At 41.9% G+C, this 19,665-nt stretch overlaps 1 protein-coding gene across 1 annotated transcript in view; it reads left to right on the top strand.

Annotated features, from left to right (window-relative positions):
- LOC118825795 (dynein heavy chain 11, axonemal) overlaps positions 1–19,665 on the top strand; it is a 119,351-nt gene that overhangs the window by 12,538 nt on the left and 87,148 nt on the right. Inside the window, 21 exon segments of the mRNA XM_036596623.1 lie at positions 230–346; positions 1,577–1,714; positions 1,819–1,968; positions 3,427–3,597; positions 4,561–4,665; positions 4,940–5,335; positions 6,670–7,002; positions 7,098–7,352; positions 8,410–8,579; positions 9,623–9,845; positions 10,313–10,429; positions 10,546–10,632; positions 11,202–11,360; positions 12,394–12,477; positions 12,786–12,944; positions 13,853–13,975; positions 14,128–14,250; positions 15,645–15,869; positions 16,750–16,841; positions 16,927–17,053; positions 19,105–19,242. Of these exon segments, the coding sequence (XP_036452516.1) occupies positions 230–346; positions 1,577–1,714; positions 1,819–1,968; positions 3,427–3,597; positions 4,561–4,665; positions 4,940–5,335; positions 6,670–7,002; positions 7,098–7,352; positions 8,410–8,579; positions 9,623–9,845; positions 10,313–10,429; positions 10,546–10,632; positions 11,202–11,360; positions 12,394–12,477; positions 12,786–12,944; positions 13,853–13,975; positions 14,128–14,250; positions 15,645–15,869; positions 16,750–16,841; positions 16,927–17,053; positions 19,105–19,242 (3,492 nt within the window).

Below are 19,665 nucleotides of genomic sequence, written 5' to 3'. Positions count from 1 at the left end.
AGTCTGTGGTTCTCAGTCTATTCTGCTCTTTTCTCTGCAGCAGATCTTCAGTAGTTTAACTGATTAAAGGGCAGTAAATGTGGAACCTGTTTAATCGTGAAACGCTGGTAATTTATCCGAGTGGCCACATAAATCAGGTCATTTTATCTTTAATATTGATAGTATGGTGTGTGTAGTAGATTGTGCTGGACAGTGAATGGATGTCTGTGGTTCCGTCTCTGATGTACAGGAGTTTGAGGAGGACTGTGTTCTCTTCAGAGAGAAGGTGGCAGATTACGACCGACGGCTCGGGAGCATCCTCAGCTCTGCGTATAGAGACTGTTCAGGACTGGAGTCTGCTTACAAAGTGGGTTAAATCAGTGAATCACTGCATCGACCTCATTCATTTCCCTTTAGTCCTGATCCGATCAGAGGCCTTTAAAGGGGCCGTATCGTACGTTTCTCTGGAACTTTATTTAAACACCATTAGGTGTTTCTGTTGGTTCCTGATGGTTTTGTAATGTGTTTTGGCTTTTTTAATGGGTTGATATCACAGTGTAAAGGGTCCTAATGGTTTAAAAGGTGACCAGTGGCTGATTCTAAACGCATCTGCTGGTTTCCTAATGGGATCTAAAGGTGTTCTACAGGAAACTAGTGGTCCCTATTGGAACCATTAAGTCAATTTCCATTAGAAAGCAAAACCATTAGATTTCAGTCTTAAAAAAAAGAAGAAAATCTGATTTTATATGAAATCTGCCCTTTAATATTGAGTGTTGACACAGTCACACAGTGAACACGTCACAGTAACGTTAGTAACTCTAATCCAGGTTTTACGTTTTAAATAGCTCCACTCTGGGTTCTGTTTAATGTCTGTGGATAATGGAACTGGATCTGGCATTATATAGACTATAGAGGGTTCCTCAAGGGTTCTTTAGTAGAGCCAGTGGTTCCACATAGAACCATAAACACTTTCATGCTTAAATGGTTCTCTGCATGGTGAAATGGTTCTTCAGACTGATAGAGAATGTGCTGTATATGGTTCTGTATAACACCAAAAGGGGTTCTTCTATTGTTACAGTGTCAAGCTTGTAAGAATAAACCCCTTTTTGGTGTTATATAGAACCCTTTTTAAAAAGGATCTACATAGAACCCTTGAAAAACCATTATATTTAAGTGTGTATGGAGAACCTTTTTGAAAAGGGTTCTATATAGCACCAAAATAAGCTCGCCATCATAACAACAGCAGAACCCTTTTTAGTGCTATATAGAACCATCTACAATTCGTTCTCCTTCATACCGATGGAGGATGCATTGTTTATGCATTCTCTATCAATGGTTAGTAAATAGAACCATATACATTGCATTCTCCATCAATCTGAAGAACCATTTCACCATGCAAAGAACCCTTAAAGCATGCATATGGTTCTTTGAGTGTTCATTGTTCTATATAGAACCCCTGTCTTTAATGAAGAACCCTTGAAGAACCATTTTTTAGAGTGCTGCCATTACAGATACACCTTCCCTGATGGTGAAATTACATCTAACACTGAGTGATGTAACGTGTGTATCATGACGCGTTAACCGTTCTCGTTCGAAGCTCTTGGCTGTGGTCAGCCCGTTTCTGGACAGAGGGATCGTTAAGGAGTCGTTCACTCACAGTGTACCCAGACTGGTCCGGCTGTTTGGGGATGAGCTGGAGAGCTGTAAACACCTGTTTGACTCTCAGCTCCAGCAGGTATTGCTGTTTTCTTCATCAGAACAGTGTCACAGGTGTATTACCCACAGTGCTCCTCTCCCGATGGGCTGATCAGAGCCGTGTTGTTTATGGTTTGTGTCCAGAGGGGGAGAGGTCAGGCCCTGCTATGTAAGAACATGTCAGCCATGTCCGGCGCTCTGAAGTGGGCTAAGATGCTGAGAGCGAGGATCCAAACTCCGTGGGAGAATTTCCGATTCGTGCTGGACGTGTAAGTGTTTCCAAACACCTCAGACGTTAAGGTCATTACTGTCGTTTTTTAGTTTAATTTAATTTGCGTTCTGCATGGACGGATTCGAGTCTGCACTTCTGACTTTTCCTGTTTGTTTAAATAAAAAAGATTAAAAATGTGCGGAACGCAGCACCTTTGAGTAGATGAGCCCAAATCAGTTTTAGAAGACAGGAAGTCAGTCTTGTTTCACTACACTATTTAAGTGTATTTACATAATTTTTTATTGATTTATTTTTACAATAAATAAAGCAGTGAAAGTACAAAAAAGCCCCGAGGTCTTGTTCTCAGTACTTTGCCAATTAAATGAATTCTAAACACTGCTGCAGCACCTCTGTAAGAGGAAAGTGAGCGTGTTTACGACAGATGTATCAGTGCTCACCAACCCTGGTTCTGGACATCTGTCTTCCATCAGAGTGAAGCTGAACGATTTGGGGAAAATATAAATAATTTTGCGACTGCGATTTAAGTTATGCTTATTTTTTATAAATTAAGATTTATTCTGGTTTTTTTTGCCCAAGAAGACCAGAATATCCACCTTCTCTGGCTTGAGGTTTGACCCCTGAATGGTCAAACTGCCAGTAAGTCGTGGTTGTGATGTCACAACATGTGGAGGTTTGGTTGCCTCCGATTGGTCAAACTTATCTACAGGCATCTCACAAGCTCTGTGTTATTAGGTTCAGTTTCCCCTCTTAAAGCTGAAGACAGCGTTTTTAATAATGTTCACACTTTAAAAAGATGGTTCTTCAAGGGTTCTTTAGTAAAGACAATGGCTCTATATAGAACCATGAACACACAGAGACCCATTCGCATAATTAAAGGGTTCTTTGCATGAAGAAATGGTTCTTCAGACTGATGGAGAATGTGTTGTATGTTGTTCTATATAGCACTTTTTCGAAAAGGGTTCTATATAGTACCAAAAATGTTCTTCTATTGTTACAAGCTTGACATGGTAACAATATCGGAACCCTTTTAGGTGCTGTGTAGAATCAACACATTCTCCATCAATCTAAAGAACAATTTCTGTATGCAAAGAACCCATTAGGTATGAAATGGGTCTCTGAGTGTTCATGGCTCTATATAGAATGATGTTCTGACACTAAAGAACCCTTTTTTAAGAGTGTAGGCCATAATTTAAAAACAGTTGCAGCTCTTGTCTCTTCAATTACGATATAAAACTGATTAATCTCTCAGCCCTACTGCAGAGTTTAGTCCCAACCACAACCTGCCACACCTGCTGCAGCTTGTTAGCGTCTCCAGAAGCCCCTGATTGGCTAGATCTGATGCGTTAGGGTCCGGAAATAAGGAGGCAGGGTTTTAGAGGCAGGTTGGAGCTGAACTCTGCAGAAGGAGGGTCAGTGACCTCTGCTATTATATAATCAGTAAACTGATTAATGTGACTGTAACTGATGAGAAAATGCTGCATGGCTCATCTGTCAGGACCACTGAAGGAGTAGCTGTGGAGCTGGTGCACCATCAGTACCTGGAGATGTCCACCCTGCTGGACGAGTTTGAGGAGAAGGTTTACTCAGACTGGTGCAGTAATGTGGAGCAGATCTGCCAGCTGAACCTCGACCAGCCGCTCATCAGGAGAGATTCAGACACCGGCCTCCTCTCGGTGAACTTCAATCTGAAGGTAATGAGATCGAGATCTGACACACCTGTTAGTCTCACTTTTCTTCTGTCTGTTTACAGGTTAAAGGAATAATCTAGCATTTTTAAACCTAATCTCTGCCGGCTGTATCTGTGGAGTACGGTCAGTCAACACAGACGCTTCAACGCGGTTCCCTCAAAAAAAAAACATTGCAGTCGATGCTGAAATACATTCCAAACACCAAAATGTGTTTCAGAATATTTTGCCATTTTAACCAAATATATTTTAAAATACATTTAATTTAAAATGTATGGGGAAATATTACACATAGAAATGTCTCATACAGAAATAACTGTATGTAAATGTGTTTATTAAATCCATCTGAAAATGTATGAAAATATCCAGAATCCTGTCTGATGCTCTTCACTGTCTGATACCTTTAGAAATGAATTTGTGTTCCAGTATCTTCATTTTAAATCTGATCAAATGATCCTTTAACAGGACAGAAGCGAGTGTTGTGGGTATTGATACTCTGTGAAAATGCAGTTATGATCTGATATCTTGTTCATTTAAAATACAGTCAAATGAACAGTTCTGACTCAGCGAGTTTCTCTAGAAACCAAACCACTCTGAATGACTCTGTTTACATCTTAACCCCTTAACTATGCAATTGCAAATTTTAAAAATACAGAAAAATATGAAATTATTTCATGTTCAACCCTTTTGGTCAAATAAATAAAAAAGCTGTCAGTTCTGAGTAGATACTCAAATTTCTTCCTACGCAAATGTGAGTTTCGCTCAAATATTAACTGACAGAATTCAGCATCTGCCCACTGATTCTATGATGCGTTCAGAGTCTAAATTCAGGAAACATGTTTAAATGATTGTCTGCGGTGATCCGAACAGCACAGATACAGCAGACAGAGATCAGGATGGATAACGCAGAAGTTCTCCTCTAACACGTTTTTAAAATGTAACTCTTTCAAACTTACTTTGTGACCCAAGCTGTTAGCCGTCCTGCGAGATGTGAAACACCTCCAAATGCTGGAGCGTGTCGACATCCCTTCTGCAGCCGTGGAGGTGTACGAGAGGAGAGACAGCTTCCTCACGGTCAGTGAAGATTCCTCTAACTGTACTTCACTGTTCGGCAAAAAATGAATAACCGACTCTAAATGTAGGTATTGTGATATAAACTGAGTCTGTTCTACAGTTTCTCATTAGGCTGAATGAATAACCGACTCTAAATGTAGGTATTGTGATATAAACTGAGTCTGTTCTACAGTTTCTCATTAGGCTGAATGAATAACCGACTCTAAATGTAGGTATTGTGATATAAACTGAGTCTGTTCTACAGTTTCTCATTAGGTTTCTCATTCTGTTTCAGTGCATGAGCTGTTTGCAGTTGCTGGTCCAGGCGTACAACAAGGTCCGTCAGACAGCTGTGGATGTTGAGGTCTCTCTGATGAAGGTGGATCTGGAGGCCGTAGACCAGCAGCTTCATCAGGCTGAGACTGAGCTGATGTGGCAGCACCAGGGCTGCTGGAGCTACGTCAGCCAGGTGAAGGACTTGGTCTGCAGGCTGGAGCGCAGGAATCAGAGGGCCAAAGACAACGTGGAGATGATCCAGGAGCTGATGAAGGGATGGAGCAAACAGCCGATGTTCTGCAGGAAGGACAGTAAGAAAGACACGCTGCTGATGCTGGAGGACAGAGCAGGAAGAGTAGCGAAGAGATACAGCAGCATCAGGAGAGACGGAGAGACCATCCACCATCTGCTGCAGGTGGGGCTCGAGCTGTAGAAACATTTTAAAGGGCCTGGATTCCTCAACAGACGTTTACTTACTTCACTTTTTTAGCATGGAAGGAAAGCCTTTCAGATATTTCTCATCTCTAGGTCAACCTTTGGTATCAGCTGAGCTCTGTCAACCTAAAGTGTTTGCCTTAAAGGGAATTTCAGTGTGTGAGATGTAATCAGAGAGGTTCAGAGAGGTTTGGTGTGAAATGGTTCAGAGTTCTTTACAGTGGTGGTCACAGGAACCAGGGGTCGCCATGACTACAACACTAATATAGACATTTTATTTACTATCCAGAACCACCAGTGAACCTACACGAGTCTTCTGAGTTTATATGGAATGTTGATGATGGAAAATAGTGGAAGTCAACCTTTCTGCCATGAATACATTACATATATAAACAAAACTCAGTTCAAAGCTGCTCAGATATTGTTGTCATCTATTTCTGTGAGGGAGCTTTTAGAGGTGGACGTCTGGTTCCTATCACCACCACTGTGAACAGTTCTGACTCGATAAGTTTCTCTAGAAACCAAACCGCTCTGAACGACTCTGTTTACATCTTAACAATTTAATTATGCAGGAAATTTGGAATAATTTGTTGGAGTTCCTCTGTACATAACCTCGATTTTTAATGAGCTGTCGTTAAATAATAATTTAGTTTTCTTATGAGCTGGTTTGGCATGTTTAGCTCAAGAAAGCAGACTTCACGCTGTGGGTAGAAAGCTGCATCGAACATATCACAAACTTTTAAAAATGTTTTTAAAAGCTAAAAACAAAGGTTAAAATATTTTATCCACAGTGATTTCGCTAACTAACTGTTACCTATTTACCAGCGATATATCTGTTAGCTGTTAATCACATGGTTATTAACGTTTATCACATGACGTGATCCACTCAGTAATTACAGAGTTGATCTTTACTGAATGGAAATATTTACTTTTGTAATGTTCTGTGCTTATTTAGCAACAAATAAAATTCAGCTATTCAGTCATTGGTGTTTTTACCAAGTTAATTTTACTGATTTTATGAAGTAGAATTATCTCACTATAGCACATAAATTATATGCCAGTAAGGTGAGATTGTACTTTATAAAACTATTTAAAATAAGTAAGAAAGGTCAGGAAATGAGTTAGATCATCTCATCATAAGCTTATAGCAGTCTGAACATGAAAATATTAGAGATACGAACTAGATTTAAGTTACTAAGTTAAGTTTCATTGTCAAGATGCTCTTTTTTGAAGTGTTCATTATTACACATTATTAATTTTTCTCTTCATGGATCTGATTTTCTGAAGCTGTTCCCTTTTCACTGATCTCTGCAGGAGAACAGGGACCTGTTTGGAGCAGACGGAGGCTCAGAGGCGTGGCAGGACTATGTGGAGTATGTGGATGAGATGGTGGTGGAAGGCTTTTTCAGCGCTGTCTCTCACTCTCTGGAGTTCTTTGTTGATAATATGGAGGTTTCTGTGAGACGTTCTCCGCTGTTAGAGGCTCAGATGGAGCTCAGTGGCTCCGAGATTGTCTTCAGACCCTCTATGGACCCTCACGCCGGAGACGGGTTCTACGAGCTGGTGGAGGGGCTGCTGGCAGACGTGTTCAAGATGTCTGCTCAGGTCAAACGGGTGGCGTCTCACCTGGACGTGGAGGACTATCAGGTGAACACTGTTTTAAGTTTAACACTGTTCTGATCTGACAGCCGACAGTTTGGTGTCTTATTAATGTGCAGCCGTCATTAATGTCTTTCTGATAGGACGATATGGACGATATGCTGGACCTGTTGGACCTGCGGCAGGAAGTGATGGAGCGAGTGAGTGACGTCGTCAGGAAGGTCTCTCAGTATCGGAACACGTTCGAGCGCTACTCCCACCTGTGGCTGGACGAGCGGGCCGAGTTCCTCAGGCAGTTCCTCCTCTACGGTCAGTCTCTCACTGCTGAGGATGTCGAAGCCTACGGAGAGGACGCTTTACCGGAGACTCCGCCCACCACTGACCAGTTCAAACAGCAGGTAAAGCTCCACACCCTGTTTTTGCCTTTTCGCTCATCTTAAAGGAAAATTCCAGTGTTTTTCAGCCAAATCTCTCTCTGTACTGAACCACAGATTCATGTTACCTGAAAAACCCCCTCGCCAGAGAGGACAGTCGGCGTAAACGTTCATGTGAAACATGTATTTCTGCAGAACTTGAGTGACATCACAAAAACTGTTCATTCAAAACAGCAGTTTTTCCATATATGGACTGGGGAGTGAAACTCTTTGGACTGGGCAGTGTTTACATTCTACACAGATAAAGTCTGGTTTTTAATAATATGGGCCTTTTAATCTGTATAATCGCCTCTTTCAGAAATGGGACTAGTTGTAGTAATTCATTTTTAGCAAAATGTTGTGGGCGAAGTTATTAACAGGCCTCGCCTTATCACCATGGATACCAGGAAAGTGTGCTCTCCAGTGGTGTGAAGTCCTATGAAGTCTTGGTGAGAAGTTCTCTCAGTTTATCCATTCAGCTCGTATTGATCATGTTCACCAAACCCAAAAGAAGCGTCCCGCTGTATTCCTGATATTCTGGTGACGTGTATGAATAATTGTGGCTAAGGCTTCAAAATCTCAATAGCAAGAAAAAGTCAGTTTGATCAGAGATGTTGATTGGTACCAAATCAATAAATCATCTTTGAGTTTAGATTGTGTTATAACCCACAAAGTGAAGTGATGTCAATTCAGTGCTACCTATAGTCACGTATTTCTAATGTTTATTCGCAGCAGCTACTATTGACTTCTATTATAAGTCAGGTCAAAGTTTATTTATGTAGCACTTTTTACAGCAGGCGTCACAAAGCAGCTTTACAGAAAAGCCAGGTCCAGAGAATTCCAGAGAGTAAGGCTTTATCATCAGTATAAAATATTAAAATACAGAAAAGAGGAAAAGCAGGTGAAAAACAGGAATAAATGAGTTTCGAGTCTTTCGACTTTTGTTTGAAAAACGCTGGAATATCCCTTTAACAGGAGTGAAAATAAAGGCTGATTTTGAAGGAGTTCTATATGTTACCTAACTCCCCCTTTTCCTGCACAGATCGATCATTATGAAGAGCTGTATGTGGAGGTCAGCAGGCTGGAGGACGGGCGGGTGTTTGAGGGCTGGTTTAAAGTGGATATCCGTCCGTTTAAGATGAGTCTTTTAAACACCATCAAAAAATGGAGCTGGATGTTCAAGGAGCACCTCGTGTCATACGTCACTGACAAGTAAGACGGAACCTTTAGCGTTTCTCTCTAATGTCGTACGTCATGCTCAAAATAAGGTGAAAATAAGTGAACACATCCCAAACTTAAATATGGCTAATTCTATTGCAAAGTTTATGGTGAAACATACTGGAACAAAAATAAAATATGATGTGTACCATAACTTTTGCACAGGTTTTTTCAATATATACAATTCAGTAGATAAACAATGATTGGGAATTAAAATGTGCTGAAGTTAATGTGTTTTTATATATAGAAAATCCTGAAAGGGTTCTAGTTCTAGCAGTATGTATGAAATCTAAAACAAATATACACTGTCTGTACAACAGTATCCTAACAGTCCGTCTAATGAGTGAATTCAGCTACTTCAGCTCGTATAAATTCCATAGACAAGCACTGACCAGGAGAATGAGATGCACATGATCCTGAGGTCTCCATGCCCAATGCCAAGCGTGGGCTAGAGGGGTATAAAGCATTGGGCTGTGGAGCAGTGGAACTGTGTTCTCTGGGGTGATGGAGCTCCATCCAGTACCTTTGGGATGAGTTGGAGTGACCCAGAACTGACCATCCAACACCAGTACCTGACCTCAATAATGCTCAATCAAATCCTCACAGCAATGTTCAACATCTAGTGTAAAGCCTTCCAGAAGAGTAGAGGCTGTTACTGCAGCACAGACTCACTATTAACACCTTCATTTCAGGAGAAGCTCTGGAGTCGAAAGATGGTTCTTTTAAGGTTCTTTATTAAAGGAAATGGTTCTGTATAGAACCATGACCACTCAAAGAACCCTTTGCATGATTAATGTTTTTTTGCAGGGTGAAATGGTTCTTCAGATTGATGGAGAATGTGTTGTGTTTAGTTCTATGTAGAACCTTTTTGAAAAGGGTTCTATGTAGCACCAAAACGGTTGTTCTACTGTTACAAGCTTGACATCGTAACAATAGCAGAGACATTTTTGGTGGCATTTTCAAAAAGGTTCTACACAGAACTAAATACAACACATTCTCCATCAATCTGAAGTCTCTAAGTTCTCTGCGTCTCTCAGTGTCGCAGAGCTGGAGGAGTTCATCCTGAGGGCGGACTCAGGGCTGAGGGAGCCAGTGAGGGGTGGAGATCATCAGGCTCTGGTGCAGGTTATGAGCTGTTTGCTGGCGGTCAGAGACAGACAGTCCAGTACAGATCAGCTGTTTGGGCCTCTGAGGGCTGTGGTCAGTCTCCTGGAGCAGTACGGAGAAACCCTGCCTGAGAACATCTACGTGCAGCTGGAGGTGAGAGCTGTGTTCAGACGGAGACCAGAAACCATATCATAACATTCACCAGTGATCAGTACATAATTCACTCTCTGATTAATAATACTGAGACAGATTTTCCACCAAGCAGTGCAGACTGTTAAAAGCAGGCTGTGGTTTCCAGTGAAGTTCTAATAAAATTAATGTCCAGAATGAAATTATAGTAACATTAATATCCAGAGTGGCGTGTATTTCAGAAACGAGTAAAATTCTATGTTAATGTTTAAATGATCTCAGTCTGTCACTGAAATCAGATCAGACAATAAAAAACAGCAGCATGTTAATCATATTTACAGGATTTTGAACATAAATCTGCAAATACAGGAACCAGTCACTGTGAAGGTGCTGTGAAGTGGCTGGACATCTGTATCGCTGCTTTCTCCAGATTTCTGTATGATCTCCAGCAGTGTTTCTGTGAGATGACCGGGTCTCGTGTATGTGTGCAGGAGCTGCCTGAGAGATGGAGCAGCGTTAAGAAGCTGGCCTGGACAGTGAAGCACGAGGTGGCTCCTCTGCAGAACGCTGAGGTGGCCGTCATACGCAGGAAGTACGGAGCCTTCGAGGTTGGACATCCTGCTTTAACTACGCTGCAGACTTATTATTCAGTCATTAATCTATTAACCTTATTACAAAGTAGAGATGGAAAATGATCTGTTATGCTCTTTTTGTTGATTGACAGGTGAAGCTGAGTCAGTTTGAAGAAAGGTTTAGAAACGAAGCTCCTCTCCAGTTCGGCGCAGAGAACCCGTACTCTCAGCTGGACAAAGTACATCATTTCTTATTTTATCTTCAACTCATGGTTCCTGAGGGTGTAAACGTAAATGGTTATGAATTCACTGCCTGATGACTGAGACACTGTTTTATGATAGTTGTGAGAACTTAAACTCCATTCATGGTGGAGGGATACATGCAGGGCACTGTGAGGCAAAATAGTCCCCAAAGAAAACTTATTATTTCAGATTTTCCACTATTTTCCATCATCAACATTCCATATAAACTCAGAAGACTCGTGTAGGTTCACTGGTGGTTCTGGATAGTAAATAAAATGTCTATATCTGTGTTGTAGTCATGGCGACCCCTGGTTCCTATCACCACCACTGTAAAGACATCTGAACCATTTCACACCAAACCACTCTGAATGAATTTCTTTGTCACAACAATAGAATTATACGAAACTTTTGACGAAAAGTCAGTAGAATTTTTCTTTAAAGTTCAGAAAAACTAATTGGTCCTGTATCATCAGAGGTACCGTGATGTTCTGTTTGTGCCGTTTCTCTGTGCGTTAATCCTGACTGTCAGAGTTAACGTGCTGTTTTGTGTGCTGTGGTTCCTCAGTGCTATGGTGAGCTGGTGACTCTGGAGCTGGAGCTGGCGGAGCTGCAGGAGAGCTGTAAGCTGTTTGAAGTGAGCAGCCCGGACTTCAGGCAGCTCAGACTGTGGAGGAGAGAGATTTCCACCTTAAAGCAGCTGTGGGACCTGCTGCTGTGTGCTCAGGTTACTCAAACACTCTCATTTGAGTTATTAACGAACCTCCTGCACGTCAAATTCTCTGTTTCTATATCTGTGTCTGTGTCTCTGTGATGATCCAGCTCAGAAATCCAGTTCAGACACTTCCTGAATCTGTAGAGTCGCCCTTTCCATTCCATCTTATCACGAGATCATACGAGACTCACATCCGGAGTTATGAGCCGATGAAGAGGGGCTGAGATACACGTCATCTGCCTCTCACCGTGTGGAACTGGTGGATTCGTGTGTCCGTCTACATTCTGTGTGAAACTGACCAATGGACACTCAGGAAATCACTAAGGACTGACCATCACGCCGGAAACCCTTCATTCTTCATTCAGTCCACATCGGAGACTCATGTGAAACGGCGTGCAGAGAGTTTACAGCTGCTGAAGCTGCTGCAGCGGTTTTGGAAAGTAGTGATGAAGATAATGGAGCATTTAGATATGAAACATATGAGGATCATATTACATGAAGAGCCTTTAAAGGTGTTCTGACCTCAGGAGAACCATAAAAATGCACAACTATTATAATAATGTTTATTTATTTGAAAAAAATGTAAGTATAAACTCAAGTTGAAGGATAAAGGTTTTTACGGGTGTCTAAGTAGATGCCTGTTTAATTTTAAATTAGTCTGAAAAGTCAGGTGGCTCAACCAGTCAGTCAGATGGAGCAACCAGACCAGCACAGTTTAAAAGCTTCGATAACACTCACTAGATTTAAAATACAAAATACACAGAGATATAAATGCAAATATGCATGCAGTTATAAAATGTACATCATGTCCTTTTTAATAAGATTTTTACAAAATTGTCATTTTGGAAAACCTTGTCTGTCACTGACCCAGAGGTGAGTTTGTGGGCGGAGCTTGGAATTTTCTTTTCTGCAAGTCGACTTTGATTAACCAGACTAAGTTATTGTTAGGAGAGATATGGTTGTACTGAGCGAGGAGAAGTTTAACAGAGCACATTTGTAGCTTGACCACTTTATGGTGAGTAACTGACTCTTTCTGTGTTCTCAGAGTCGTATAGCAGGCTGGGCTCTGACGGCCTGGAGGGAGATTAACGTGGATGAGATGGACGCAGAACTCAGGAGGTTTGCAAAGGTAAGAACTTCTGCCAGAGAGTTTGTCTGAATTTTTGTGTCCTTTTCGCTCCACTGAGCTGAAGTGGTGTTCAGCTGGTGACGTTCTAACATGTTCATGAAATGGAGGGAAAGATCTTTAACGCTGTGACCAGCTGTTCCACAAACACAAGATACAAACCTGCACAGAAGGGCCGGAATCTGCGGCGGCGCAGCTGCTGTGGCTGAGAGTGAAATCGGTTTAATGTGAACGAGCTGGAGCTGCCTGAGAGGATCTTTCAGAAGAATCTGTGATCTTCATAACTAACACAGGTTCTACTGTTCACTCAGGAACTGCAGGTTCTCGATAAAGAGGCTCGTGGCTGGGCCGTGTTTGTGGGTCTGGACTGCAGACTGAGAGACCTGCTGACCTCTCTGAGGGCCGTGGCTGAGCTGCAGAACACTGCCATGAGAGACAGACACTGGACACAACTGGTCAGGGCTACTGGGGTGAGTAGGAATTGTCTGTCTGTGTGTCTGTCTGTCCATCTGTCTGTCCGTGTCTCTGTCTGTTTGTCCATCCGTCTGTCTGTCTATTTGTCCATTCGTCTGTCCATCCATCTGTCTGTTTGTCTATCTGTCCGTCTGTCTATCTGTCTGTCTACCTGTTTATCTGTCTGTCTGTGTGTCCTTGTATCGGTCTGTCCGTCTGTCTGTCTGTTGATCTGTGTATCTGTTCATTCATCCATTCATCTTTGTCTATCTATCTATTTTTCTGTTTGTCTGTCTGTTTATATGTTTATCTATCTATCCATCCATGCGCCCATGCATCTGTCTGTCTGTCTGTCTGTCTACAGTGGAGTTCGACAGTCTGAGAACACATTTAAAATGTGATTGAAACCTGGAATTAAACGGTAGAAAGTTTAATAATCTTGAAAAATGTAAAACAAAGTTATGAAAATTAAAATGAAGAAGAAACACTGGAGATTCTGCACTGTGTCCAGGTCAATGTTCACATTTAAGCAAATGTTTGAAATCATGTCAGAGTGTTTTAGTCTGATCTCTCCCAGTGAAGCTCATGTTCAGGAGGATCTGATCTGCTGATCAGAGACTTTTACACAAACTTGTGGAGTCAGTGCAGCTCGAGTGCTCGTGCAGATCTTTCTGCCCATCAATCAGGAACACTTTCACAGTAATACACCTGCATGTGCCCCTGTTAGCCACATGTCTGATTTCAGCTGTAGTCTGATATGATAAGACAAAATAAAATAAGACAGCCTAACATTGCAACAACGCAACACTCCAAACCATCAACCACAAAACCTTAAAGAGAAACATTTATCAGCCGCAGGTTGAATCACACTGACACACTGTGTCTGACTGTAACACCAGAATCAGCTGAAGGTTCTGTTCCTCAGGTGGACCTCACCCTGACCGAGAGAACCACCCTCGCAGACTTACTGGCTCTGCAGCTACACATGTATGAAGAGGAGGTTCACAGCACGGTGGCCAGAGCAGTCAAAGAGATGTCCATTGAGAAGGTTTCTGTTTAATCTCCATCTTCAGCCCCTCAGCGATAGAGGTTCCTTTAAAGCAGCAAAAAAGGCGGCGGATCAGATTCATCCAGCCCGCTCCTGTTTTCTGAACCGCCGCTTTAATGAAAGTCTTGCTGAATGTCTTTTTCCTTCCTCAGGTGTTGGGTGAGATCAGCCAGACGTGGGCGCTGATGGAGTTTGCTTATGAGGAGCATTTCCGCACCTGCACACCGCTGCTGAGGTGCGACGATGAGCTCGTTGAGAGGCTGGAAGAGCATCAGGTACAAACACCTGCAAATACATCAGATTAAACTGTGTTAGAGCTCTGGAGAATCGAGACGCTTTAACATAGAATAGATGGGAAAACGTACATGAAAACGTCATACATCTTGGTTTGTGTTGGCAACCAGTTCTGCAGGAGAGATTTCACCCCTTTGATAAATTTGACGACTTTGATGTATATTCGCACTTCCTTCAGCCCACATATCTCTTCATCTTTTTCGTGGTCATTCTGGTCTGTGTTGTTGGTGTTTATCCACCTGCAGGGCTGTATCTGCAGTAACGGTGATGACGGGGTCTTCCTAATGACACAATACAGTACTGTGAACATTTAAGTCAGTTCTATATTAATCCCAGGAATCTGTGCAGCAGAGTGGACCTTCAGGCAAAAGGAGAGACTTTAAGAAGCTGTTGTTTATGACAGTTTCAGCTAATGAATGCTAGTGCTAAGCTACATTACGGCTCAGTGTGTTTACCCAGCTTATCAGCGGTGAGCCTTGGCGGTTGCCTGGAAATGAGTGAGATGTTTAGAGCTTCTGTCTGGTTCTTCCGCAGCAGAGTGTCCGCAGATCAGCTGCTGTCGGCCTCCTTCATTCAGGCATCTGATTTATTGGGTGCAGAGCTCACAGGGGTGTGTTTTGTTAGCATTCTGCGAGCGTAGGAACCAGATCCAGCCAAACACAGCACTGTTACCAAGCACTGACCTTATTCAGGAAAACAATCAGGTTCAAAAAGCCCTTTAGTGGATTTTAAACTCACAGTGCGGCTTCAGTACATTTCAAACTGAACATGGTAGATTATACAGGTTTTAGAAATACTACACATAACAGCAGTTTACAAAAATAACCAAAACACTGACTGAAATATGACATTTCAGTGCTGAAGGAATATTATTTCAATAAGTAATATTTCAAAACCTCCTTACTTTTCATAACTGTAATAATTTGTTCTTTTCATGTATATATCATATGAAATATGATTACTTGGCACTTTTTCCTATGAGACATGATTGGTTTTCAACTTTTTCTGTGAGATCTGATTGGTCCCGAACATTTCCTTCTTCATTTTTCCTGAACCTGTGTTGTGAGACGTGACTGGTACCGACCTTTTTCTGCGAGGTGTGATTGGTCACCGGTTTTTTCTATGCAACATTACTGGTCCTGAATAATTCCTGTTAAACATGTTTTTCTGTGATTTAGTAATCAATCACTCACACTGCAGGTAAAGCTGTGAAAGTCTGGAGAAGATAGATGTTAGAAGGTTTTTCCTCTTTTTAACTTGGTAACTTCCTATCGGGGATCAAAATGACCTTTAATGTAATATTCAGTCGCAGATCTGCTGGCTCTGTTCGCTGCCGTCCTGCTGAGCGTCTGTGCGTCACCCCGCTCTCTCTCAGGTGCAGCTGCAGGCCATGTCGCAGATGAAGCAGGTGGAGTTTTTCCACGGGCAGGTGCAGGTTCTGCAGACCCGCCTCACTCAGGCTGAGTCGGTGCTGATGCTGTGGTTAGAGGTGCAGAGGAGCTGGGCTCACCTGGAGAGCGTCTTCATGGGTTCAGACGACATTCAGCACCAGCTACCCGCCGACACGCTCCGGTTCCACTCCGTCAACTCCGACTTTAAGGTGAGTTTGTGGATCTCAGCTGACGTTTACATTTGAGTGCCAGATATTGAACAGTGATCAGGCCTCGTCAGAGGTGAGGAGGAACCAGTTCACTTCAGTACTCGTTGAACAGAGTTGTGCTTTTGTGAATATCGTACATTTAACTCCTAATTCTCTTTTTGGGTTTAATGTTATTCTGCCATGCTGGTTCCGCTCCTGTTCTGCTGTGCTGTTGATCGCTCCTCTCACTCTGGAGCTTTAGCGTTTTATTTTAAAACAAAAGGATCCAAAAAGAGAAGAACAGACGAAAAAAAGACTTTATTTCCTGTCGGACTATTTTGCCAACTTCTTAGTGAAGTGCTTCATTCCACCTTAGATGCTCTAGCAGTTACATTCTTGTGTCTCATGCCTTTCGTGCTAAGTTCCACCGTAGTTCTGTCGGAGAACTCAGCAACTCTACTTTTACTGCATTTAATATTTCACTGCCGTAACGATACTTTTAATTCAGTGTGAGATTAGCTGTGCTTACGCAGGACATTATAATGTTCTAAAGGGGTATAAATCTCAAATATATTCCCACCATTGCACTTTTAACTAATCAAAACATTTAAAACAATGAGCTGATTTGATTGAAAGGACAAGTGTAATATGTGAGTGTGTGTGTATATATATATATATATATATATATATATATATATATATTAAGTGAAATATTATGTATACAATATTATATATATACACAGAGTGAAAAATGATAATATAGCCTTTTGCTTATCAGTTTTCTCTTTAGACTCTCTTCTGTAAGGATGGAAAGTTAGAGGTTTTGAATTGTGTTTGAATAGTAAAGCACTACTTTCTGAACGTCTCTGTCTTTATTATTTTACTGAATCTGTGTTTTTAGGATCTCATGTTTAAAAGCTCTGAAACCAGGAACGTAATTGCTGCCACCAACAGGCCACATCTTTTGGAGACGCTTGAGGATTTACAAATGAGGTTTGCCAAAAAGTATTGATTTTTCATAATTTTACCGCTTGTTACAGAGATAAATGGATTAATTGAGTCATTTGTGTTTCTCCAGGCTTGCTGTGTGTGAGAAAGCACTAGCCAAATATCTAGAATCAAAGAGAATAGCGTTCCCTCGCTTCTACTTCATCTCCTCTGCTGACTTACTAGATATTCTCTCCAAAGGCAACCAGCCTAAACAGGTAATGTTTCCCGCCCTGCGTTTCTCTGGGTTACACAGTCGTCTAAAATCCTCTAATAGCCTGTGATCTATTAGTCTTATCTGACTTATGTGACTTATGTAGTGCTGCTGTACATATTAACCAGACTATTCATAATCATTGAATGTAGCGCTTTTTGTTAGCCTACACTGCTAATGTTTACAATCATACACTGTTTACCACGTGAACCTGACGAGTCCGGTACTGCGCCCGAAAAAGGAAGCCGTCTGACGAGTTACACCACACGCTTGCCCCCCGTTTGGCCTCAGTAAAATAATTTGATCAGTTTCAGTGTGAAGAATCAGGGCTTTCTGAAAGAGACTGTGATCTGAAAGGATGTGAAGCTGTCAAGCATTTATGTATTTTCACGATACACAGTATGTGTCACAATATTTAGTTTTTCTGAGACAAAATAAAATCCATAGTACTACGTATAATAATAATAATAATTATAATAAAACTGCACTAAAGCCAGTTAAACAGGCCTAATGATGCTCTCTCTGTAATAAATCATGTAGTCAGTCACTGTTCCTTAAGTACTGATGATATTCACGATATGCTCAGAAAAGAGTATTGTGACCTTATGTATCATGATAATGATGAAGTACTGCCATATTGCCCACTCCTACATACAGGTAAGTCAAAACAGCCATTAAGAACAAGTTGTTCTTTTTCAAGAGATGTTTGTGAGGAGGTTAGAATCCACTTGCATAAAGAAGGAAAAAGTCAAAGGAAAATTAAATGGGAAAAAACAGTTCCCAAAACTGGAGCTGATTAAGAGCTACAGTGAAAATGGGGCTCCTAACAACCACCTGGAAGAGCTGGTCGACCCCAAAACTGCCCCCATCAGATAAACAGCACTTAAAGCTTTCATCTCTGAGAGAGAGGAGAAAATCAAGCTGATCAGATCTGAAAACATCCACAGGTGTTTCTGTCCATCCTTCCACTGTGAGAAGACGACTCAGCGCTGTGGGTCTGAAAGGATGTGTAGCTGATCAAGAAGAACCTCACTGAGAAAAGGAGACGGACACATCAAACAAAGAAGCTGAACGATGGACTGACCACCCCAGAGTCCAGACCTCAACACCACTGAATGTGTTTGATTACTTCAGAAAATCATCAACCAGCTTCTAAGACTGAACTTTGGAGGTGTGTCTGCAGATTCTTTGAGGAGCTGAAAGTGAGTCTCCTGAACAGAATGGAAGCTGGAATAAAGGGAGAGAGTGACTCACTGAATGAGGGAAAAATTGAGATCATATTTAGTTACTGAATAGATCTCAGCCTGTTTTCCAGCCCTGAGAAATGAATGACTTGTACTTGATGGCCGTTTTGACTGGAAATTAAATGCATGAACTTCTGCCCTGTCCTGTGTATTTAAAATTATATGTATTTTGAATATATTTGAATAAACAAGCTGCCTGGTAGATTTTACCCTCTGAGGCCGGTTGACAGCGTGTGCAGATGTGGATTTGGACAGGTTTTATGGACATTTACTGTACGTCCCCTATGATGGCTTTAACCTTCGCTAGAACGGTTCTTTTCATATTGCCTGCAGACTCTACGCAGCCATTTATCTCCGGCGGTAGCTTTGATTCGACCGCACAGATTATAATTCAACACAGAAAGAGCATAATGAGCTCCTCCTCACCCCACGTGGCCTTTATCTGTTTTGATTAAACTTTTTTGTTCATTGCACTGATAGTTAGAAGGGCATCAGTTCTCGCTGGAATATGATTATGATAAAAGAAAGATATTTTTTACGCTCGGGTTGACGCCGGCCCGGCCGTATCCTCCCACGTACCTGCTAGCGCTTCGTTACCAGAACAGGGTCAGGGTTCCTCGTCTTGCTCTCATTGTGCGCTGATTATAATTAGAAGTACCAGTACATCCTTAATTCCGTCATTATGCACGCCTCATTATACCCTTTCTCTCTCCGTGCGTTGAGCTGTTGTGCTCTCGCGGCGATGTTACCGTGTGCTCTTTTGTCCTGATCTGTGAAGAATGAGACAGTCGAGCTGTGTGGTTGTGCTCAGGTCACCCATCACCTCGCGAAGCTGTTCGACAGCCTGGCCGACCTGCAGTTCGGTCTGACGGACGCGGTGGCCGAGGGGATGTTCAGCGCTGAGAGAGAATACGTGCCCTTCTTCACCCGGTGTGACTGCGACGGCCCGGTAACCCCTTCATCTGCACCGTACAAAGAGCTGAAGGAGTTTATTAAAGCAATGAGCCTCAAGGCTGTGAGTTACTGAGATTTTATCACAGGGAAGGGTTTCTTAGGCACAACGCGAAGTGGAGTAAACCCCCCTCTCCGTGATAAAAGCACGACCTTAAGTGGCTTACTGCTTTTATAAAACGGCAGCCAACACAAAATATGATTAAACACACATTTTTCAGATAATAATTTGTTATTCATAATAATCAACATAACATCGTTATGTTGCCAAGCAGCCATAGACCGCTGAATGAGGGGAAGAACATTTGGTCGCCCATCACTATATTGTGGTCGTTTCATAAACATTTTAACTTTTTGTCATATAATAATGAACATTTGATAACACAGCACTGTTTAATGCTTTATAAGTGATTCTGGTGAC

Source organism: Colossoma macropomum, unplaced genomic scaffold (genome assembly GCF_904425465.1).
Source record: "Colossoma macropomum unplaced genomic scaffold, Colossoma_macropomum, whole genome shotgun sequence".
Taxonomy (NCBI): domain Eukaryota; kingdom Metazoa; phylum Chordata; class Actinopteri; order Characiformes; family Serrasalmidae; genus Colossoma; species Colossoma macropomum.
Note: the sequence above shows the minus strand (reverse complement) of the source record. Positions and strands in the feature narration are given on the sequence as shown.